The sequence below is a fragment of the Hyperoodon ampullatus genome, assembly GCF_949752795.1.
Source record: "Hyperoodon ampullatus genome assembly, chromosome: 9".
NCBI lineage: Eukaryota > Metazoa > Chordata > Mammalia > Artiodactyla > Ziphiidae > Hyperoodon > Hyperoodon ampullatus.
The window spans coordinates 98235470-98260614 of record NC_136922.1 but is presented as its reverse complement, the minus strand read 5'-3'; the positions used below and the strand labels follow the sequence as shown (position 1 = coordinate 98260614).

The following is a 25145-nucleotide window of genomic DNA, read 5'->3' as shown; positions in this document are numbered from 1 at the left end:
TATTGATGCTGTGTTTTTCACATTGTTTGCCATTTGAATACCTTCTGTAATTTGCCTGTATATATCCTTGTAATTAAGAAGAACAAATCTGATTCCATATTGGATCTGTTTCTTTTACTTTAACCTTCATATTCTATTGCTTTTGCTACAAGTTAATCACTAAAGGGATGTTGCCTATGGCTTAAAGTACACATAATGGCCCTTCTCTCAGAATCCTGCCTCCCATGTCTGAGCCTTAAGCTAAAATACTTTTGTCTCATAGGAAACATCCTAACTAGGCCCACCTATGAATGGCTGCAGGAAAGAAGAAATTAACACATCCCCCTCTAGAGTCTGGCTGGAACCAGGGAATATTTACAATAATGTATCACTTTTTTTTACTTCACCTCCTCACTTCCCCCTTTGTCCTGTAAAAGAAACTAGCATCCAAACCCAGACAAATGATTCTTTGGGACACTGGTCCACCATCTTCTCTGTCTGCTGACTTTCTGAATTAAGTAGCTATTCCTTACCCCAACAAATTGTCTCTCAGTTTATTGGTCTGTCGTGGGGCAAGCAGTATGAGCTTGGACTCTGTAACATACTTGGTCATCCCTTTACTGGTCTGTTTGCTTTTTACTGATATAGATATAGCAACCACTTGTCTATTACATGGGCACACTCTCCCTCCACCTCCAGTCTGTTGTCTTTTAGTTTCTCTAGTGGCATCTTGAAACGTGAATTTTGACATTTATTGTGGTTAATATTTCAGTGTTCTTCGGTAATGACTTTGGGAGAAACTTGAGCTAGATTACACATAAAAGCTTTGCAAGGATGTGTGTTACAAATATAAACAAGGATGTCATAAGGTGTAAGTGGAATATGTCTCATATTGATGGAGAGGGACAAACGTTTGTTGCACACCTGTACGTGCTAGGCACCTGCCCAAGTGTTTATCCATACCAAGCCATTTGATCCTTACAGAACCGTTCCAAAGTAGGCAACATTGTTCCCATTTTATATCTGAGGAAACTGAGATAGAGTTCCAATGTCTCACAGCTAGTAAGTAACATAGTTGAAACGGCCCACCCATGTAACTGTGATGGCAAAGTCATAATATTTAATTTTACGATAACTGTAAAGTCCCTAGCAGTTTGGTCTAAAATTGACTGTGAGATAGGTGTACCCTTGGCTTAATAGTGGTGAATGTGAAAAACACCTGCAAGTTCTATTTGATCTGGCAGCTGAAAAAGTTAATGAGCATGGGCAATGTTGTACTTTTCTACGGTTGCATCACTCCTGGAACCTTGTGTCCAGTGTCAAAGATAAACACAGACGGGTATTAGTTGAAGCGTTGAAAATAGATTTTGTTTAGTAACTACTGACAGTCGAGAAAGAGCTGAGTTCCATTCCTATTTGTGGAGAGGCGATTGGAACGTTTTAAAGGGAGGATGAGAGAGGGGCAAGAGTGGGAGCTCAATAGAGTTAGAGAAGTGAAAATTGCAAAGCGTCGGTCAGTATAAAGGCGACTAGACCAGCTTCGTTTGCTAGCTGGCAGCTGTGGAAGTGAGGAGTCTATTCTCCCACAGAGACTGGGAGACAGAGGCCCTACCCTTCCTGAAGATTGCCTCTTCAGGGAATGGCTCTCAGGACTTTGAGAGAGATGCCTCTGAGTCTTAAGAAACATATTCACAATTTCAAGCCCTTTGGGAGGTCAGGGGCCTGCCATCAGCTGTTGGCTAGAACTTTCTCATCTAGGCATTTTAATGGTTGTGTGTCCTAGGGGTCCGCCTTATACTGATAGAAACCGTGATAGAGTTGGTCACGTCTCATAGCGCAGGGGCTTGCACGAGTTGTCACGTGCTGACAGTTGCGCGGTTCTCAACAGCTGTCAGAAACACAATTTATGAGCAACATTAAATATAGAGGATGGGAACCACGATGGTGGAGTCTGAAGATCATGTCCTATAAGAACCTCGAAAGAACAAGAGTTTAGCCTGGAAAAGGTAAAGCCTAGGGAGTCTAAGTCTAGAGATCTGGTTTGCTCAGTCTTGGAAAAGGCTGCGTGGCCACAGAATGAACTCTTAAAGTTGGGAGTGTTGGAGCGAGCGGAGCTGCAAGTAAGCAGCTTAAAGTTCCTGCCAACGAAAACTTTCTGTGATTGTTGCAACCAAGTGAGGACTTTAACGAAGGCGTGCTCCTTAAGTACACAAGCTGCAAGCGAGAGATCAAAAAGAATGAGGACCGAGAAAACGGGCTCTGGATAACCTGGGACGTTTGCTTGGCTCTGATGCCAAGCTGACGAAGGGTGACGGGGAAATTAACGCTTGGTTTGGAGCAAATAGCGGCCTCCGTGCCAAAGTTCAGTGACGAGCGCTCAGCAGAAACACTAGCGATTGCTTCAGGGCCTAACTAGCTTAGAAGAGAGGGCGGCGCGGGAGAGCAATTAGTCGGGCGCCCTCACCCACGTGGACACGCGGTTCAGGCGGGGCAAGCGGCTCGCACGCGCCTCCGGCTCCCGGAAGGAGGCGGGGCCGCCTCCAGCGCCGTTCCCTTAAATCTGCGAGCGGGGATCGCGCGTCGTCGAGGTTCCTCAGCCGAGCGCCGAGCGGTCGATCGCCCTCGCTCCCGCAGTCTGCGCTCCGCTCGCTGGTGGCTCCACCCGCCATTATGTAAGTGCGACAGCATCCTGGCGCGCCGCCTTCGTTCCCGGCGTGCGGGCTGCAGGCCAGGGCGGGGAGGAGGTGGCCGCCCCTCGCCGCTCTGGCTCCCTTGGCTCCCTCGGTTCCCGGATGGTGACGGCGGCGCGGGGAGACGCTGGACGGGGCGGCTTTGCCGAGGCACGCGTGGCGCCCGCATGCTTTGCCTCGCTCGCCCTGGAACCCCTCGGGGCTCGAGTCTCCCGCGTCCCCGCCGCCGCGCGCCCTACCTGCCGTGCCTGGGCCCGCACGCCGGGAGCGCGGCTCGCTCCGTGCTCCGCCCCGGAGACCAAGTGTACTGGCGATTTCGCGCGCCGTTTAATTAGCTAGAAGTTCTAATGTGGCGTTTTTATGTTTTTTAATGCAGAGACCAGTAATCCGTTATGGAGCATGCTATTACCCCGTTGGAACCCCTGCTTCCCACTGGTACTGTATTGCTTAACACGTTTTACAGTGACATTGATGTGCTTACCCCCAGAGCCCTGATGAGGTTAAGAGGGCTGGACTCCAGACCCAGAATGGTTTCCAATCTGCCTCAGATTTCCTCCAGTTAGGCATATTACTCACCCTCTCTTGTGCCTCAGTTTCCTTATCTGAAAAACATGAAGATAGTTTTTAGTCCTTGCGGTGTAGAGTTGTTGTGAGGGCTAAAAGGTGATGTATTTTATGCCCTTCACCTGGAGAAGACTAAGCCCTACTTGTAATGTGAGCTCTTAGGCTCTTAACAGCCTGAACTAATCTCTTAACAACATTAGACGCCAAAGGGGTAAAGATCAGTCTTTATTGCCTTTATTATTGCCTGCCCATGGTGCCCGTTTGTAATCCATGGAAAATGCCTGAGGTTACCCAATAAAAAATGCTTTAAAGATGTAATACTCAAGAATTTTTATTATTTCTAAGTGTAAAGTCATTGTAATTCACATGGAAATAGATGGAAGAATGAGTTTGAAGCTAATTGTTAGTTGCATTCATTATCGTGTGTAGTAACTGACTTGTGTGCTAATTGCATGATAAACATTTTTTATTTACCAGTTTTTGTGTTTCCGTTGTGTAGAACTTCTAGTTTATCAGTTCATCAATTTAAATAGAATGCATAGCTTTTTAATGCTTAAAGTTTTCTGTAAACCCATGAAACCCATGAATTGACGAGTATTTTTGGGAGGGGGCGGGATACTGAATTTGATTTGAACTTGTCAGCTTTCCCACATCCTGGGAGTATTTACGGTAAAACAATCAAAGCATAATAACAGTAGGGAACACTGACTCCTTCCTCTCCAGTCATTTGCTGTGCTAAGTTGTTTATATATACTTCATATCTTATTTTACAGGTAAAGGAAACAGGTAGTAATGGAACTAGAATCTGAACCCAGATATGTTTACATTGACTTGGTTTAGAGGTTGGGTATTTAATCATAACTAAACGGCTTCTCCTAAGTTAAGAAAAGCACTGGCAAACATAAACGTTTTGCAAATGAAATTTCATAGTTCTGTTATCCAACAGTAGCGGGACTAACAGCATTTCCTAGAGGAAACATTGGATTCAGGTGGCCTGTTGACGTTAAGATCTGTTACTAAATCTAAGTGCTTTAGGTTTAGTTAGAAAGGAGGATTTCTAGTGTTTTCTAGGTTTAATGAGATATGTCATATAGATAGTGCTGCATAGTAAAGGTTGGAGTGAGGCAACAGGGTCTCTGGGTTTAAATCTTAGTTTTGCTGGTTGTATTTCAGTTTCTTCATCTATAAAATAGGAATCTTTTGCAGGGTTACTGTGAGTATAAATGAGTTGTAAAACCTATAAAGCACTTGGCTTCACGAGCGGTTAAGCTATTAGATTCAGCAGTAAGGCTAACATGGTTGGATCTCTGGGTCAGTGCTGAGATAGAAAAGGTCTGAAGCAATAGAAAAGTAGGAAATAGTAGGAAACACGGGCAGTTCTGCTCCCTCTGTGTTTTATCAAAGGCTTAGGAAGGAGGCCTAGACTCGTCAAGTCAGACATGTGTAAGCTCCTCACTGGGACAGGGCATGTAGGGGAACTGTCAAGAACCGTGATAGCCTCTATGAAGCACAGATCCACCAGGCAGAATCCCGAGCTCCTTTGAGGAGATCTTTGGGATTTAGTGGTTCTCCTAGTTTCCTCCTGTTCCTAAGGGTAAAAGTTTATACAGATTCCCATCTCTTCTCAAACACTGGCCTAGAAGCACGGGCTCCCTAGAAGTGTTCGACTCTAGATAAATGAGAGATGTTTAAAAACAGAAAAATGTATGATGAGGGGGCCCTTGCAATGCCTGGCCTTTTATAGTAATTCGGAAAGTATTCGAGGTTAACTTTACATTTAGAGGGATTCCCTTCATCAGACAGACGCTTAATACTTTATGGCAGAGAGGTAGTTTTTGTCTTGATAACTTCTGTGAATTTAATTTTTAGGCATGATGTACCTGTAATGTGTACCCAGATTTAGTATAGCAGGCATCCTGACAAACTGATTCTCTTCAGATTAACTAATTGCTAGGTGGACCAAAATGCACACCTCTGGAATGATCATTAGCTCAGGGAAATATATATTTTTAATCTTTGTTTTTTGTAACTAAAGTAAATGGTTATTATTGAGAGAAAAACGACTAACCTAGAATGTGAAAATTTCCTGTAATCCCTCTTCTGGAAATAACCATCATTAAGGTGGCATTTTTTAAAAATATATTTTTAAAATTTATTTGGCTGCATCGGGTCTTTGTTGCGGCATGCGGGATCTTTCGTTGCGGCGTGGGGGGCTTCTCTCTAGTTGTGGCGGGCAGGCTCCAGAGCGCACGGGCTCAGTAGTTGTGGCACAGGGGCTGTAGAGCGTGCGGGCTTAGTTGCCCCGCGGCATGTGGGATGGATCCCAGTTACCCGACCAGGGATCAGACCTGCGTCCCTTGCACTGGAAGGCAGATTCTTAACGACTGGACCACCAGGGAAGTGCCAAGGTGGAATGTTATAAATACTTATTTTTGTACATATAACCCAGTATATTATTATTCTTGTTTTAAATAAAATGGATTTATATTATAAATTGTTTTGTAAATTACTCTTTTGGAGCAGTGGGTGAAAACATATCAATATTCTTTTATTACAAAGATTATTATAGATTCTATGTGCTCTTTGTTCATTTTTTTTAACAAACGAAGTATTTCTATATGTTAAAAAATGCAAGTGAGTAAATATTACAAATCTTATTCAATGATTATTTAACAATTCATGTATTGGGCAGTATCCAATGTAGCAGACAGAAAGGAGCTTGGAGGAGCTGTACAAAATGAAAGACTTTATAGGCAGAAGCGGGCAGGAACAAGGAAGTTATACTAGCAAAAGGTAGATTGGTTCTAGCAAGGCCACTTTCCTTTAGGGGATGGTAAGGGTCTGTCAGGCAGATTACTTCACTAGTGCTGATAGGGTGATTCCTGATTGGCTGGTTTAAGATTCCATTTTGGGGAGAGCTGAAGCTGTACATAATTGGGTTCAGTATTAAGTCTGGGTTTGGGGATGTGGCGTACATGACTCCATTTTGGGCCCGTTGTCTTGTTTTTAGCACTGCAGGGAAAAATCTCCATAACAGATTGTCATTTTAAATCTCTAAATTGTGTTTTTCTAAATGTGTGTGTGTGTGTGTGTATGACCTGTTTTATGCCCTTTCCTGCAGCCTTTTTCACTTACTACTTTATGATGGTCCATACGTGTAGATATCCCAACTTTTTTTTTTTTTTTAATGGGCAGTATAGACACAAAGGAACTAGGCTTTCTTAATAGACATTTAGGTTATTTCTAGTTTTTCTTATTATAATCTATAATGCATATCTTTGATTATATTATTTTTGCATATTTATGTGAGTTTATCAGTAGGATAAATTTCCAGAAATGGAATTACTGGACCTAAGGATATGTTTGCATTTTTCTGTTGTCTAGCGGAACTGACAAGTAGCTAGTGTATGTCCTTTGATACTAGGTGCTGTGGAGGATACGAAAGTGACCCTTTCTATCCAGGAGCTTACGGTCTTGTTGCAATCAAGAACAAAACAACATAGTTTTAATGCTTCAACAGGGTAAAACCTATAGAAAAGTTCTGGAACTAGAAGTCCGGGTTTGAGTTTTAGGCATCCTCTTCACTAGTTATGTGACCTTGGGCATGACACTCAATTTCTTAGAGCCTTAGTTTCTTTATGGAAAGTAAGAATATGTACAAACGTGAACTCCTTGGTCAAATTTAAGCTAGTATAAAGTATAAAAAGCAAGTTTAAGTAGAGTCTATGCATATGTAAAATATTGTGTATTAGATCAACTTTATTATATTGATTATTACATTTTGAAATCCATTCATTTTTCTAATTCTCAAAGGAGATAGCTATTTATTTAGTAATGTGTTCACTTAGGGCTACCAAAACTACTTTTTCCTGGATTCTGTATTTTTCTTCCATGCTTGTTGAATTCATTATTTCTAGATGCACGAAATTATTTATAGTGGTCATAGTTTTTTGATGCCTCATGGTTAAGTGGAAATGAATCTGGGAATATCTCAGATTCATTCATATACTAGTATTCATATGCTAGTATAGTATTCCTGCCATCTCTTTTATTTCTGGATTTCCATGGAAAATTTCCATGGAAAATGCCTAAGTTTGTAAAAGGAGTATAAAACCTGAAGATGGATATTAGCGTTCCCCACTTTACTGGAAGCTAATTTGGGAATCCCTGGGTAATCTGTATCTAGAGTTTTGGCTCCTTTGTAATATAAATGTGTACTGGCCACCTGCATCAGTAGTTCTGTGCATTTTGCAGCAACAGATCTCTCAAGAACCCCTGGTGATGACATTCATTGGTACCAAACATAGTCCTAAACTGTTAATTCCCTTCTCTAATCTCTATTTAGCAAATCCTTATAAGAATGACATAGGGTAGATCTGAGTTATTTGCATTTGCCTTTATTTTTAAATTACAGATGAAAAATTCTTCAATATATAGTAGCAAGATGCTTCTTGGTCACATATCCCAACTGATTAAGCGTTCTTGTTAGACATTCTGGTTTGTTCTCTTCTTTAGATCTGAGCTATCTAACATCTGTGGCTGTTGAGCATTTGAAGTATGGCTAGTGTGACTGAAGCACTGAGTTTGTAATTTAAGTGTGAAAAGCAAAACCGCATCAGTTATTGGAAAAATTTTCACTGTTTGGAACAGTGTATTAGTTTACTGGGGCTGCCATAACAAAGTGCCATAGATTGGGTGGATTAAACAAATTTATCTTCTCACAGTTCTTGGGCTGAAGTCCAAGACTAAGGTGTTGGCAGGGTTGGTTTCTCCTGAGGCCTCTCCTTGGATTGCAGATGGCTGGCTGCCTTCTCTCTGTGTCCTCACATGTTGCCCCTTGGTCTGTGGGTGATCTGTGTTCTAATCTGTTCTTATAAGGGTACCAGTCCTATTGGATTAGTCCCACTCATATGACTTCATTTTGCCTTAATTACCCCTTTAAAGGCCCTATCTCCAAATACAGTCACTTTCTGAGGTGCAGGAGGTTAGGACTTCAGTACAGGAATTTATGCAGGACACAATTCAGCCCAAAAGAAATAGTGTGCATCAGTTTACTTTTCCAGCTGTAAACTTTTCAACTTTTAAAAAAATTGACTCGGTCCACATTTCAGAATTCTCATGATTACCAAGTAAGGGAGGTTTTACTATCACTCCAATTGAATATAGCTGGTGGATGAATTAAAAAGTCAATGTCAGTCTCTTACTTAGTTGCTGTTTTGTACTTCTATACAAAATTTTCTCTATTCAACACTTTCCTGAGTATCTAAATTTCATATGTACTTTAAAATGTTCTAGTGGCCTTTTTAAAAAGGTAAAACAGGTGAACTTTATCTTTAATGTCTAAAATGATATAATTTCAACATGTAATGAGAAATAAACGATCGTTAATGCACTGGTTGACTTTTTTTGTACTAAATCTTCAAACTCCATGTTTAGTTTACACTTCTAGCACATCTCAAATCAGATGCTAAATTTTCATTAGAGATACTTTAGTTTGATAATTTGTCAAATATTTTGTTTTTATTCGGATCAGCAAGGGTGAGCTCACAGACTCATACTTTTGGGATAAACTTGATACACAGGGAATAAAATGTTTCTTTTCCACAGAAAGCCTTTGGAGACAGGTATTGGAGCTAGGAGTACGACCTGGGTTTTCTGACTATTTTTCCTAATAGCAATGTGGCTTTTTTGTTGTTTAAAGTGCTATGCCTGCTTTGAAACTTGGAAAACTGGCAGGTTTTTGTGTGTGTTTGTTTTTAAAGAAATGTTCATCCCTTTGTGGATGGCACATAGCCCTCAGGCTAAAGCTTCTGCTTAAGGATTGTGATGTCTTTGCTCTCCAGAGATAGCTAAGAAGAGGCAAACTAGTGGATTTTCCAGTTTCAAGGGTTAATCCTCTTTACTCTCCTGCCCAATTAGAAATCTAGCCTAGGTAGTCTTCAAGTCTCTTGCATGTTAAGGGGAAATTTGCTGCTTTGACTCATAATGCTTTTCCTTGGTGTATAACTCATAATGGTTGGACTCCTTTCTTTTTATTCTCTTCAGTTTATTTCTAACTTACTAAGACTTTGCTGTCGTAACGGCACTTTGTGTGTTTGTAGTTTAACTTTTCCACGTATTTTACTTGATTTTCATACTTGCCTTAATTTTTGTTGTTCTTTTAATTTGTTTCATTATATCTGATGACAAAAATGTTTGGTTCATCCTCATTCTTAATGGCCAAATTGTTTCTTTTGCCTTAAGTAATATCTCATTAACTTTATAAGCCATCTTTTCCACACGATCTAGAGAATCAATTTCCTTTGTTTTGGTGGTATTACGTCTCTGCAGCATCTCCCCCTCACATCTTTTCCATATTAGCGTTTTAATAGCTACATGCTTTCCGAAACAAAAGCTTCTAAAGTGAGTTTAAAAATAATCTTAAGGGAGATGCAAGAGGGAAGGGATATGGGAACAGATGTATATGTATGACTGATTCACTTTGTTATAAAGCAGAAACTAAAAAAAAAAAAAAAAGTAATAAAAAATTCTTATGTTTGTCTGCAAAAAATAAATAAATAAAAATAATCTTAATTTTAAAAAAAGTCTTGTAAATTGGTCCTTTGAAGCATTATCAGAAATAATACTGTTCTTTTAGACAAAACAACTGAAAATATCAAGTGAGGAGCTGTGGAGGCAGCTGTAATATTTGCAGTGCTAGAATGTCATGGCTTGGTCACACCAAAAAGGAAAAAAATCTTCTGTGGTTTTTGATACATTAACACCAGATGTCTTTGGAGGTTCTCTAGGAAAATGAGGTGTGTTTGTGCATTAACTTCTCATTCAAATGAATTGTATTCTCTTTTTTTTTCTTGGTTAAATCCATCAGAAAGAGTTATTCTTTGTAGGTGGAAAACAGATGCTCAAACAAATGGATTTCATTCTGAGAATATTTCTGTATCTTTATCACACCATTATCTTTGAAGGTGTTCATTTATCACTGTGGAATAGTTTCTTTTGTTTTTATGACTTTACAGAATTTAAGCTTTTGATTTACTCTTAGGCCATGTGTAAATTGTATAAATTGGGCTTTTGGCCCAGTTGCTGCTGTTTACGTTGAGGCAACTTTATTTTTCTGTTTCAAAGTAGGAAAACTACTCTTGCAGTTTATTCTTAATGTGAGTGAAAGTGCTGTGAGTACTGAATCCTGTGTTTGGAGAGAAGACTTTAGAAATCCTTAGTGTTCCTGGGGCACGTGTGTCTTTGGTAGCGCCCCTCTGAGATGGCTCTCCGACTTTTTTGCTTGAACATGTTCGAGTAGTTCTGACTTTTTGAGAAAATACATACTGTTGTTGGTCAACTGATTGTTAAAAATGTGTACTTAAGCTGAAATTGACCTTTAGCTCTCTTATTTTTCGACTGAAATCATACAGAAGACTTTGACTTACTTTCTACTTAATTGCCTTCAAATACTGACAGACCTTAACCAGTTTTTTCTTCCTTTTTTCTCTTTTTCCAGGCTAAATATTGTAGTCATGTATTCAATAGATATTGGAGTGATTGCCGTGTACCAGGAACCATTCTAGGCAGTGGAAGACATACCAGCGATTTTCCTTACATTTCTTATTTCTCAGTTCCACTATCCCAGTATAGGCAGCAGTAATCTACTCCTGGAAAATGAGATGTTCTTCTCAAGAACACTTACTGAGAGCCTGTTTTCCATTTTTTTTTTAAAAAAGACTTTATTTTTTTTAGGGTAGTTTCAGGTTTACAACAAAATTGAGAGGAAGCTGTATAGAGTTCTCATAGACCCCCTACACATGCATAGATAGCCTCCCCCATTGTCAACATCCTCCACCAGAGTGGTACATTTATTACAGATGATGAACCGACAGTGATAGATCAAAATCACCAAAGTCCATAGTTTACTGTAGGGTTCACTCTTGGTGTTGTACCTTCGATGGGTTTGGACAAATGTATAATGAAATATATCTATCCTTATAGAATCATAACAGAGCATTTTCACTGCCCTAAAATCCTTTGTGCTCTGCCTATTTATCACCCCCCCCACATTGATTGTTTTATTTTTTTCCGTAATTTTGCCTTTTCCAGAATGTCCTATAGTTAGAATTGTACAGTATGTCGTTTTTTCAGATTGGCTTCTTTTACCTATTGATATGCATTTAAGGTTCCTCCATGTCTTCTCATGGCTTGATAGCTCATTTCTCCTTAGCACTGAATAATATTCCATGATCTGGATGTACCACAGTTTACCCATTCACCCACTGAAAGACTTCTTGGTTGCTTCTGAGTTTTGACAGTTAGGAATGAAGTTGTGATAAACATGCATGTGCAGTTTTTGTGAGGACATACGTTTTCAACACCTTTGGGTAAAAACCAAGGAATGTGATTGCTGAATCATAGGGTAAGATAAAATTTAGTTCTGTAAGAAACCACCCAGCTATCTTCCAAAGGGGCTGTACGTTTTACTTTCCCACCAGCAGTGTATGAGAGTTCCTTTTGCTCCACTTCCTCACCAGCATTTGGTGTTGTCAGTGTTCCAGGTTTTGGCCATTCTCATAGGTGTGTAGTTGTGTCTGTGGTATTGTTTTAACATGTGTTTCCCTGATGACGATCGATGTGGAGCTTGTTTTCATGTGCTTATTTGGCACATGTATAACTTGTTTGGTGAGGCCTTTGTTAAGGTCTTTGGCTCATTTTTTAATTGACTTGTTTTCTTATTGTTGAGTTTTAAATGTTTCTTTGTATATTTTGAAGAAAAGTCCTTTATCAGATCTATCTTTTGAAAATATTTACTCCCAGGCTGTGGCTTGTCTTCTCATTCTCTTGACATTGTCCTTTGCAGAGCAGAAGTTTTTAATGTTAAGGAAGACCAGTTTATTAATTATTTCTTTCATGTATTGTGCTTTTAGTTGTTGTAGCTAAGAAGGCATCACCATATGCATAGTCTAGGTTTACTTCTTATGTCTTAGTAATTTTGAAGTTTTGTATTTTACATTTGGGTCTTCGATCCATTTTCAGTTGATTTCTGTGAAGGCTGTAAGGTCTGTGTCTACGTTCATATATATATATATTTTTTTTTGCGGTACGTGGGCCTCTCACTGTTGTGGCCTCTCCCGTTGCGGAGCACAGGCTCCGGACACGCAGGTTCAGCGGCCATGGCTCACGGGCCCAGCCACTCCGCGGCATGTGGGATCTTCCCGGACGGGGGCACGAACCCGTGTCCCCTGCATCGGCAGGCGGACTCTCAACCACTGCGCCACCAGGGAAGCCGTACATTCATATTTTTGTATGTGTATGTCCAGTTCCAGAGCCATTTGTTGAAGAGACTGTCTTTGCTCCATTGTATTGCCTTTATTTCTTTGATAAAGATCAGTTGTATTTTATAAGGGTCTATTTCTGGGCTCTTTATTATTTCCCTTTGATATATTCGTCTGTTATTTCTGATACCACACTGGGAAAGCTTTGAGTTTCTCACCATTAAGTATGATGTTTGGGGCTTCCCTGGTGGCGCAGTGGTTGAGAATCTGCCTGCTAATGCAGGGGACACGGGTTCAAGCCCTCGTCTGGGAAGATCCCACATGCCCGGAGCAACTAGGCCCGTGAGCCACAACTACTGAGCCTGCGCGTCTGGAGCCTGTGCTTCGCAACAAGAGAGGCCGCGATAGTGAGAGGCCCGCGCACCACGATGAAGAGTGACCCCCCCTTGCCACAACTGGAGAAAGCCCTCACACAGAAACGAAGACCCAACACAGCCAAAAAGTAAAATAAAATAAATAAATAAATAAAAGAAATGAAAAAAAAAAAGTATGATGTTTGCTGTAGGTATTTTGGAGCCTTTATTAAGTTGGGAACATTCCCCTCTATCCCTAGTTTACTGAGAGGTTTTATCATGAATGGGCGTTGGATTTTCCAAATGTTTTTTCTGTGTGTAGTGAAATGATCATGTTATTTTTCATTTTTAGTCTGCTGATGTGATGGATTACATTAATTGATTTTCGAATCAGTCTTGCATACCTGAAATAAATCCCACTTGGTTGTGGTGTATAATTCTCTCCATACATTTTTTGGATTCAATTTGCTAATATATTCTTGAGGATTTTTGCGTGTATGATCACGAGAGATCTGTAGTTTTATTGTAATATCTTTGTCTGGTTTTAGCATTAGGGTAATGGAGGCCTCATAGAATGAGTTAGGAAGTATTCCTTCTGCTTCTATCCTATGAAAGAGATTGTATAGAATTTGCATGATTTTCTCCTTAAATATTTCATAGAATTCACCAGTGCACCCATCTGGGTCTCATGTTTTCTGTTTTGCAAGGTTATTATTGATTCAATTTCTTTAATGTAGACCTCTTCAGATCATTTATTTCTTCTTGTGTGAGTGTTGGCAGACTTTCAAGGAATACGTCCATTTCATCTAGATTATCAGAAAATTTGTGGGCATAGAGTTGTTCATTTTATTCTTGTAATATCTTTTTAATTTCCCTGGGATCTGGAGGGATGACCTCTCTTCCATTTCTGCGTTTTCCATTATTCTAAACTGTAGCATTTGCAGGATATTGAGAATCCTGATCAGAAAGGTTTTGATAAATCATCAGAGGAGAGAATATTGCTTTAGGATTCCAAACAAAACCCCAGGAGAATGGAGCTTTTCATACCCTTCTTTACATTTATGAATTTCCTTGTATGAGACCTTGCTACTTAGATTGAAGTCCCTATCCTAGCACTATTGGTATTACCTGGGACTTGTAAGAAATGCCGAATCTCAGGCCCCACTTTAGACTGACACAATAAGAATCTGCATTTTAACAAGACCCCTAGGGCTTCCCTGGTGGCGCAGTGGTTGGGAGTCCGCCTGCCGATGCAGGGGACACGGGTTCGTGCCCCGATCCCGGAGGATCCCGCGTGCCGCGGAGCGGCTGGGCCCGCGAGCCATGGCCGCGGAGCCTGTGTGTCCGGAGCCTGTGCTCTGCAGCGGGAGAGGCCACAGCAGTGAGAGGCCCGCGTACAGCAAAAAAAAAAAAAAAAAAAAAAACAAGACCCCTACATGAGTCTTATGCTCCTTAAAGTTTGAGAAGCACTGACCTGAGAAACATATCAGATTCCTTTTTAACATAATTAAAACAAAACAATCTCCATCACATTTAAGGATAATATTTATCATTATTCAAACTTCCTTTAAGCTAATAGCATATGGTGGTTTTCTTCAGAGCTTTATTGTTGTCTGTGGAAATGCCTTGTGTGATCATGCATTCAGGACATATACACAGTGGCAGAGATTGGCTCACCTTGGTGTGATGCTGCGATCTCTTTCTCTGCATCAGCAGTAACTGTGGTGCATGTCCCCTTTGTTGGCAGTTTGTGCTTTTCAAAATACATGCAAATTATTCTGATGGTCTGTCAATGTAGTTGGGATATAACTTGAGGCTTTTCTCTGACATAATTTTGTTTTGATGTTGCTAATACTTGTAATTATTTTTTCATCTCCACAGAGGAAACATATACGTATTTCAGGCTGTATAATAGTTTCATTGAGCCAACCTTTGAGTGCCTACTATACATGCGGCACCACGCTAAATCCATGCAACTGAAATATGTGATCCAGGCCTTTATGGAGATTATAGCCTAATAGGGCAAATAGATGAGAAAATCGGAAGTTAAAGTGCAGTGCGATAAGAGACATCATAGAGGAAATCCTGTGTATTAAGTGGATTGCGTAGAAAGGATTTGAGACTTACAGGGTTTCTGGAAAGACTATTTAAGCTGGGAAATCTACTTAAGTTGTACCACAGTTTTTACTTTTGTAATTAATGCTGTGAGATAGATATAGTCCACATTATGTGTTGGAGGAAAATTTCTGAGAGTGGAATTACAGAATCAAAGATCTGAGTGCCTACAATTTCTAGTACATGTTACCAAATGGCTTTCCAGAAAGGTTGTACCATTATGTGTCCAATAGCCACATATCAGACTGACCCTTGTAGTACGTCCTTGCTGGCAGTGCATACTCTGCAATTCTTGATGAAAATACTCCTGGATTGCAGCTGCCCCTGCTCCCCTCCCATCTCGTACGATTTTTGCTTTACTTCTATTACTGCCTTCTGTAATCTGAGTCGGGAAGACTTGTTCAAGACTTGAAAATGAGCAAAAGAGATTACCTGGTGTCTTTTCAGTGGAATACTGGGCTCGTCTTTGCGGGCCCTCCGGTGACTATATTTGGGGTGTATACTTTTTACTCATTTTCTTTTGTCTGAGCTGTTCGGCAACTCCGTCGGGGTGGAAGTTGTGACTGATAGTTGTGCAAATGATTCTTATCCATCGTAATGCAAAAAGTTTTTATCCAGTAGAGTTACAGTTGATTTAAACTCTGAAAGAGAGAGCCCCTGATATTTTATTGCCCTGTAGCAGAGATTTCTAAATTTTCTTTCTGTTCATGGCACTCTTAATGTATCAGTAATTTTTTCATGGTGCCACTAGGTCAAAGGAAATGCCTAATGGCTCCTTTTTATTAAGCAGTAAAGTCCAAAGAACTAAGTAATGTTTGTTCACTGTTTCTGTTAGTTCACTGAGGCACCCTGAGTGTTTTGGTGCTTATTTCTCGAATCCTTCTTATAATGGAGTCACCATTTTTGCATCTATTAGCGAATTCATTTTAGTAATCTTGTGTCTGTTCAAAATTGAACTGTTACTGTCGTTAGTTAATGAGTTGAATAATATCTTTGGCATTGTTCATTTTATATTTGCATGAAAGTAATTTTTTTTTTTTTTTTGTGGTACACGGGCCTCTCACTGCTGTGGCCTCTCCTGTCGCGGAGCACAGGCTCCGGACGCGCAGGCTCAGCAGCCATGGCTCACGGGCCCAGCCGCTCCGTGGCATGTGGGATCTTCCTGGACCGGGGCACGAACCTGTGTCCCCTGCATCGGCAGGCGGACTCTCAACTACTGCGCCACCAGGGAAGCCTGGAAAGTCATATTTTTAAACTTTGGAAGATTACACTTTAGCACCAGTTATGTTCTTATCTCGTCATTAATTTAAAAGGTGAATAAGTAGATAATTTTAAATTTCTTTGAACTCAGTTTCCTGATGTGTAAATGATGTATCACAGGCTGTGAGCTTTAAAAGTAAAAATGCATCTGGAAAACAGCATAGAGCCTGGCAGGAAAAGGGACAAAGTGGGCGGGACACACATGCCCCAGACTACACAACACACAGTGTAGTGGTTACCTAGTGTTTATTGGGGACAAATGTACAAGCAGAGAAATAGAGCACATGTGATTCCCCAGGCTCTCATCCTGCAGAGAGGTGCTTAGGCTGGCACCTCTGGCCTGGGACGTGTCTTGGACGTAGCTCCGGGAGAGGAACTTCATCCCATCATGTCCCACATCTTTGCTGGAACCTCTAGGTGACTCTCTCACAGTAGGAACTTCTGGTTGGTGGAAGTGGGAGCCCTGGTTCCTTGGCAGCTCGTCTGAGCCTGTTCTTTGATTAACTCTGACCTGCTGAGCTCGCTCTTTGAAAAGATCCAGAAATGGGGGAAGGGAGGAAAGGCTACTGAACCTCCAGGGCCATCCAGATTTGTATTTGTGTAAGATGAAATGGATATAATGGTCAAAAACTTTACATTTAGGCAACAATTGAATAATTTTATGCATTTTAATTTCTTTATGCTTGATCTCCATGTGCTAAATATTACCTTTTAACTATAGAAGTGACTTTTTTTCTGAAGCAGTGTTGCAGTCAATTCTGAAAATGTTTTGCCCCCACGTTCAAAATTTCTTAATTTATAAATTTTATAAAACTTAAATTTTAATTCTGAAATTTGCAAGTAGGATAGGATGCATTTGGCATTGATGAGGTATGCAAGGAATGGTGGGTGAAAGAAGCTGATATGTTTGTGATAGACTCGAAAGGCTAGGAACATTGACATAGGAATATCAGGAATAGAGTAAGCCTGGGGAAAAATGAGATGATGATGGGAATTTATAGGTGTCTAGTGCCAATGGCTTTTATAGTTTTCAAAACCAGATAAGTTTTGAAGCCTGGTGGAAACTTTACACAGTTTTTGTTCAAAACTATACAATAGTTTACCTCTTTAATTTCTGCTGTCTCTTTTTTGATTCAAATTACTATTATCATAGGAACAGTTGGTTTTTCAAAGTTCTCTATTGTCTATTATTAACTCACCTACCTGAATTAGTGTTGCCTGTTTCAGTGGATGTGTTGCCATGTGCCTGCAGTAATTCTTGTTAATTAAAAAACAAAAAAACTTGGGACTTCCCTGGTGGTGCAGTGGTTAAGAATCCGCCTGCCAATGCAGGGGACATGGGTTCAAGCCCCGGTCTGGGAAGATCCCACATGCCATGGAGCAGCTAAGCCCGTGCACCACAACTACTGAGCCTGCGCTCCGCAACTGCTGAGCCCACACGCTGCAACTACTGAAGCTGGCGCACCTACAGCCCGTGCTCCACGAGAAGCCACTGCACTGAGAAGCCCGCGCACTGCAACGAAGAGTAGCACCTGCTCGCGGCAACTACAGAAAGCCCGCGTGCAGCAGCAGAGACCCAATGCAGCCCCCCCAAAAAAGAAAAAGATCTAATGTTAAGGGACCCCTTCACATGTGCTGCTTCATGCTAATGCCATTCATAGAAACTAATGGTTCAGCTGAAGTGTGAATTGGTCTGTGATATTAGAAAACTGAAAGGATTATGCATACTGTAGTATGGTATACTTGAAATCCATCATAAATTCACCCTTTCTATGACTGTTAGGAGACGAGTTATTGTTTCCACTTGCCAGGTAAGAACAATACTTGAGATAAAGCCTGACATTACACTTTTGCCCTTCAACTGTTTTTTGAAGTGTAAATGGCTTATGTTTAGTCAGTCTTCTTGTTAAGAAATCTAATCATTTTTATGGCCTCTGATGAGAGCTGGAGTTGCTGTTGCAGCTATTGACAGACACAGAAGAACTACTCAGGTGAGACAAGGACACTTTAAAGATGGTTGAGTTCTGTGAGGAATTTTTTGCTCGCTTGTACCACACCATTTGAGCCAAGTGTGAGCTGCGTCAACTATACTTACTCCTTTTTATCTCTTTGCGTCTGCATGATAGCAGTTTGTGTTTGCGTTGTCAGCATAAAGATGATGATGATGATTTTGAATATTTGCTGAGAGCTTACTGTATGCAAGGAGCCATTCCTAGAGTTTTATATATATGTATATGTCTCCTTGTTTATTCTCCCCACCCACTCTTAACATGAATATATTGTTACTCCCATTTTAGAGATGAGAACGCTCAGGTACGGAGAGGTTGACTATCTTGCCCAAGGTCTCATATCTCGTAAGTGGCAGAGTCATGGTTTAGGCTTAGGCCGTCTGGCTGCAGAGCCTATACGTAAGCACTGTGCGGTACTGATTTTGTATAAGTACGTGTGGAATGCCTGATGTAGTTTTATTTCTCTCCTATGAAAGCCTTCCCAAACTCTTACCTCTTCTTCTGGGACCACTGTAGACTTGCTGTCATTCTGGTCAGTGAGACCACTGCCGCCTTTCTTTGGGAAACACTATCAGTTAGGAATGTGTTTGATGATAAGTAATAGAAAAACTCATCTCACAGTAGGTTAAGCAATTAGGGGTTTATTCTTCTTAAGTGCTCAGTGGTCCAGATGGAGGTGGCTGAGGGCTGGGCGCAGCTGCTGAATTCTGTTGATAGGGACAGAATTCTGTTCTTTGTGCTTCTGTGTGGGCTGTTGGCTTCATGCTTGTGGTTTCATTCCAAGCAGAAAGAAGAGAGAAGGATGCAGGGATTTAAAAAAGGAGCAGCCAGCCTCATTGATCCTTTTATATGAGAAAAGAAAAAGGTTTTCCAGAAGATTGACATAATTGACTTTTGTTTTATGTCATATTGGCCCCAACTTGGTCACATGGCCATTTCTAGAGACCAGTCACATGGAGTCCTGTTATCAGGACAGGTTTGACTAGCCACAGCTTATCGCTTAGGACTGGGGTCAAGACATGCTGCCACCTACATAAACTGAAGTTCTATTCCCAGAGAAGAAAGCAGGTTGGGTGGGTTGGATACTGGGGAGAGAGTTGAGAAAGCTGACCACGGAGGTGACTTCCTGGGCCTCCAGCCCAGTCCTCAGGGTTTGCTGTCATTGTGATCTTGTAGTCAGGATCCAAGAGTTCTAGTCCTGGTAAGAATTTCCAGAATATACTTGTCATTTTTTTATCTCAGATGAAGTGGCTCACTTCCTGTTTTTTCTCGAAGGCCTTTTTCTAATATTCCCAGGAGTCTCATTCCTTTGGATCTGGAACTTTGCCTTGTGTTTTGCTTTCTACCCATTCCAAAGCATCTCAAGTGTGAGAGTCCTACTGAGTTTTGGTGACTGAGGCCTTGTGACTTCTTGACAGGTTTCTCTGATGCTGTCTTTTGTCTCAAACTAGAATCTACTTGCAGATTTAAAAAATTCCCCTGCCTGAGCTGCTTGTCAGGATATTTTGCTTAATTGAACCTGCCTAATGTAATAGTGTTGTTCATTGTGTCCCTAATCATTGGCTAGGCACTGTTTTAGGATAATTAGGGGGTCTGGTTTATGTGGCAAGCATATAAAATGCCAGGAGCATGCCACCAGTGCTTTGCCGATAGTAGATCCATAGATAACTGATCAATGAATGATTAGGTAAACTGAGATCAAAGAGGTGGAGAAATCCTTGAGTTGTTTTTCCCCTAGGAGCTGAGATCCTGTATTATATAAATGGTTAGTGTTACCAGTTTTAGCAAATAAGAAAGATTTAGTCAACATTGTATGAGACATGGTTACACTGAAAGTAATTTTTTCTTTATCTCTCAATTGAAATGGATGTCCACGCACTTACATTAAAAAATTATTTGGTGACTCTACAATGTGTTGACTTAACAAGGCAATGATACATGTCATAAATACCTAGAATGCAGTTGGAGTGGGTCAGGATGTAATTTTAGTTTTGATCTTCATATTAATAGTATTTTGGGGGGTTTCTTTGGATATTTCTGAGTTTGCTATTTATATCTAAGAGGAAAGATTGTCTAGTTCTGAAGTTCAGGAGAGGCAGGGGAATTGAGGTCAAAGAAGTAGGTCAAGGATCAGGTGGCAGTGTCATTTACTGAGTGGTGCTGTCATTGGTTGGAATACTTGTCTGAGTTCTTGGAGGGCAAAAACAGGAGTTCTTATTCATTTCTGTATCTCCTATGCTATGTGTTCTACTACTTATATTTGGAGAATGAGGTAGATCATTTAAGTTGACTTGACAGGATGCTCAGCTCCAAATCCCTGACTTGCAGGTACCGTGATTTCTCTTCCTGTCCTTGTATTTGTGTCAGAACCCTAAAGAACAGGCACCTAATCACACCCCGCCTCTCCTTGACTTCTTCCACTTCCTGTCTTGCCTCTGGTCTTAGCAACATCTGCTCATGAGTCTAGTCTGACGAAATCTCTCATGAGACGTCAACTTCCTCTTGTTATCCCCCACCTCTCTCCCCGAATCTGGGGATTTCCCTCTCTTGTAAGTCCAACTATATTATTAGAGAACAGTCTTACGTACTTATTCTGTTTTATCCAGCGGTTTGAGGTGTTTATAGTAAGAGTGTTCTGTATAAGATTAGTCTGCCATGTTTCTGTGTCTTCCTTGTCTTAAGCAGAGTATCTTACACACATTTCAGTCTTTTATGGATAGCTCACGTTTTTTTCTACTGCTGGTAGATTAACCATCAATTTAGAGGCTTAAGACAATACTGATTTATTTTTCCTCACGATTCTGCAGTTGGGCTGGATTAGGGGCTTGTTTTTCTGTTCCAGTTGCTCCCTGTTGGGGCTGGAATGTTCAAGATGGCTTCTTCACTTACATGTATGGTATCTTTTCTGAACAGGCTTAGCTGGGTGTCTGTTTCCACATGATCTCTCCAGTGTGGTACCTGGACCTCTTTGCCAAGGGCTCCAAGACAGTGCATATCAAGAGCGTAAACCCCACTGTGGAAGCACTTAACCCATCACTTGCTTCGTGCTTGTTATTGTTGCTTTGGCCAAAGCAATCAATCACTTAACCAAGCTCAGAGTCCAATATGTAAGGTCTTTTTTTTTTTTAACATCTTTTTTGGAGTATAATTGCTTTACAATGTAGTGTTAGTTTCTGCTGTACAACAAAATGAATCAGCTATACGTATGCATATATCCCCATATCCCCTCCCTCTTGTGTCTCCCTCCCACCCTCCCTATCCTACCTCTCTAGGTGGTCACAAAGCACCGAGCTGATCTCCCTGTGCAATGCAGCTGCTTCCCACTAGCTATCTATTTTACATTTGGTAGTGTATATATGTCAGTGCTACTCTCTCACTTTGTCCCAGCCTACCCTTCCCCCTCCCCGTGTCCTCAAGTCCATTCTCTACATCTGCGTCTTTATTCCTATCCTGCCCCTAGGTTCATCAGAACCTTTTATTTTATATTTTTTTAGATTCCATATATATGTGTTAGCATACGGTATTTGTTTTTCTCTTTCTGACTTACTTCACTCTGTATGACAGACTCTAGGTCCATTCACCTCACTACAAATAACTCAGTTTTGTTTCCTTTTATGGCTGAGTAATATTCCATTGTATATATGTGCCACATCTTCTTTATCCATTCATCTGTCGATGGACACTTAGGTTGCTTCCATGTCCTGGCTATTGTAAATAGAGCTGCAGTGAACATTGTGGTACATGACTCTTTTTGAATTATGGTTTTCTCAGGGTATATGCCCAGTAGTGGGATTGCTGGGTCGTATGGTAGTTCTATTTTTAGTTTTATAAGGAACCTCCATACTGTCCTCCGTAGTAGCTGTATCAATTTACATTCCCACCAACAGTGCAAGAGGGTTCCCTTTTCTCCATACCCTCTCCAGCATTTATCATTTGTAGATTTTTTGATGATAGCCATTCTGGCCGGTGTGAGTGGGATACTTCACTGTAGTTTTGATTTGCGTTTCTCTAATCATTAGTGATGTTGAGCATCCTTTCATGTGATTGGGTTTTTGTTGTTGTCATTATTGAGTTGTATGAGTTGTCTGTATGTTTTAGAAATTAAGCCCTTGTCAATCGCAATGTTTGTAAATATTTTCTCCCGGTCCGTAGATTATCTTTTTGTTTATGGTTTCCTTTGCTGTGCAAAAGCTTATAAGTTTGATTAGGTCCCACTGGTTTACAAAATGACTTATTATAGATTATTCTGTCCTTTACCCCTTCCTCTTTTTGTGCTCTGAGCCTTGAATTTTTTTTGTTGTTAAACTTTTCCCCACTTTTTTCTTTAAAACCACCTTCCAGTCTGCTCTTTTTTTAATTTTTTTTTATTTTTGGCTGCATTGGGTCTTCATTGTTGCTTGCAGGCTTTCTCTAGTTGCGGCGAGCAGGGGCTACTCTTTGATGCAGTGCACAGGTTTCTCATTGCGGTGGCTTCTCTTGTTGTGGAGCACGGGTTCTAGGAGCATGGTCTTCAGCAGTTGTGGCTCTCGGGCCCTAGAGCCATAGGCTCAGTAGTTGTGGCGCACGGGCTTAGTTGCTCCGCGGCATGTGGTATCTTCCTGGACCAGGGTTCGAACCCGTGTCTCCTGCATTGGCATGTGGATTCTTAACCACTGTGCCACCAGGAAAGCCCTTCCAGTCTGCTCTTGATCTTCAAAGGAGTTTGGGAAATAAAGGGAAGTAAAGGAGTCCTCAAAACAGATTTTTGAAGTGGACTGAAGATAAATACATATTACAGGTTCTCAAAGTCACTTATGCTATAAATCGTCCCTTTGTCTAAACAACCATCTGCTCTACTTTAGCCCTACCTCATCACAGAGTCTTTTATGGATAGACAGGTTTCTTTTTATATACAATTCTGTTAATAAATTACTTATTCCAATATGTTGGCTCTATTTTTGACAAAACTTAGTATTTGAAAACATAGAAACCTAATCCAAAACTAATGACTACAAAACAATCAATACAGGCTTCCATGGTTGTTTTGTGCTAAATGGTTTATTCTGCCGTAGATTTACATAAGAGTGAGGGCTGTGGATCCTGAGCATTTTGTAAGTTATTGGATGTAGTTATTGTGAATTTTTAATCAGTTTTTGCCCTTTTGTGCTCGTTGAGAATAAGATACTTGGCTTGGTTTAATTTAAAAAAACTAAAGTTAATAGTGAAAGATCCTAGGAGAGTGTCAGATTTAACTTTGCAAAAGAAATATATTATTGTGTTGATTGGCTCTAATAAACAATAACTTTGTATAGACAACTGTACCCAAGTTATTTTTGTTTTGTACTTTTAAAGTCAGAATATATTTTCTTATGGAAATGAAATTACAGTGTTGGTTAAGGTCTTAGACTAGCCCATAAAAGCCCATTTAATGCATAATGAAGTAGAATTATAGTACTTCTGGTAACGGGATATTGTTCCTAGCTTCTGAAATTCTGGCAGGAAGGATGAGATCAGGACTCCAGAAGTGGCAGTGGAAGCAGGTTTGATGGCACTGGAGGAAACAGCCTCCACCTGGGAAGTACAGCATTGGAAGTGGTGGTTTGTACATATGTGGGCCCTAAATCCTCTTGATGAGTCAGCATTGCCTGTGTTGTGTTCCAACTCATTTTTCTTCTTTGGGCCTCTTTTTAAAAATTTTTTATTATGTTTTTTGCTTTAAAGCTCTACTTGCCCAGTAAGTCATAGGGTGCATTATAATATTTTAGTTTTTTTTTCCCTTCGCATAGTCATTGTGCATGAGCAATTGTAACTTTCAATTGTGAAAGCTCATTATATTGTGAAACTGAAATCTGAGTGTTCTTCAGGACGCTTGGAATATATTGACAGGTTTTTCTTTGAAAATTAATTTCTTTTATCTTTGTTCAGGATCTTAACTTAAGCTTTTAAGATAAGAACTGATTTCATGAAGAGCTGTTCTTCTTTCCCATAATGTGAGAATCCCACATAGTGATAGCAGCCTAAGATTCATTGATAGTTGAAAAATAATTCTTCTCCATTTTTAATGGCAGCACTGTCAAACTCGTGGTAGAATGATGCAAATAATCATTGTGGGCTGTAACTATTAGTATCCTACGCGTGTAATTTCACGTGTATTCAATCTTTATCCAAGCTTGAAATCTAGGCAGTTGATCTGATAGTTTGCACATGCCAAGATTTTAAAGTTTATTATATTTTTATTGAAAGTTCCCATGTAAAGTTTCTAAGGGATGACTGAATAAGCTGAATTACTCCAAAATGAAAGGTTTCATGGTTTTCTGTCTCTGGCAGTCTTCTGCTCTCCAAAAGAAAGGTGGAATGGCATATCTTCTAAAGCTGTAAACTTCAAATTCCCTTTTCCTTTTTTCCCTAAACTTTCCTCTGTTTAAGGCTAGCTTGTTAAAGCTGTGGTTAACCCTTGAGTACAAGATTTCTTTGCTCTAAAGAGAAAAACTAGTCTTGAGATAGGAATGCTATAAAGGAAGCTTTGGTTTAGTTTAATAGTGATCAGATGGCTACAGTTCTATTCTGGTTAATTCTGAACTGTAATTTTTGGGTAGGCTCTGGAGGGTATAACATTAGTTTCAGATTGAAATGGCCCTCTAAATTTAGATTTGACCTTTCTTTTCTTTAGACTTTGCCCTGCAGATTTTTATCCTTGTAGGAGGAGTACTGCTCTGTTGGTTCTCTCCACTTCTACAGTTCTCCTGATTCTTCATGAGCTGTTCAAGCATTGTTTTCATGGCCTCTTCTTGGGAGAAATTGTGTTGTACTGAATTGGTGGTTGGATTAGATGATGTTCCCTTTCACCCCAGGAGCATGTGGTCCTGGCCTGCCTTTTCAGAGTGCACTGCATTGTCTATGGTCACAGGTAGCTGTTGGGGATTCTGGAGAGCTCGA

At 40.4% G+C, this 25145-nt stretch overlaps 1 protein-coding gene across 1 annotated transcript in view; it reads left to right on the top strand.

Moving 5' to 3' along the window:
- Positions 1 to 3061: 3061 nt before the first annotated feature.
- Positions 3062 to 25145, top strand: part of TPK1 (thiamin pyrophosphokinase 1) — a gene marked incomplete at both ends in the record, with an annotated part of 342964 nt that continues 320880 nt past the window's right edge. The window contains one exon of the mRNA XM_079711871.1: positions 3062 to 3104. Within this exon, the coding sequence (XP_079567997.1) occupies positions 3062 to 3104 (43 nt within the window). The remainder of the gene's footprint in view (positions 3105 to 25145) is intronic.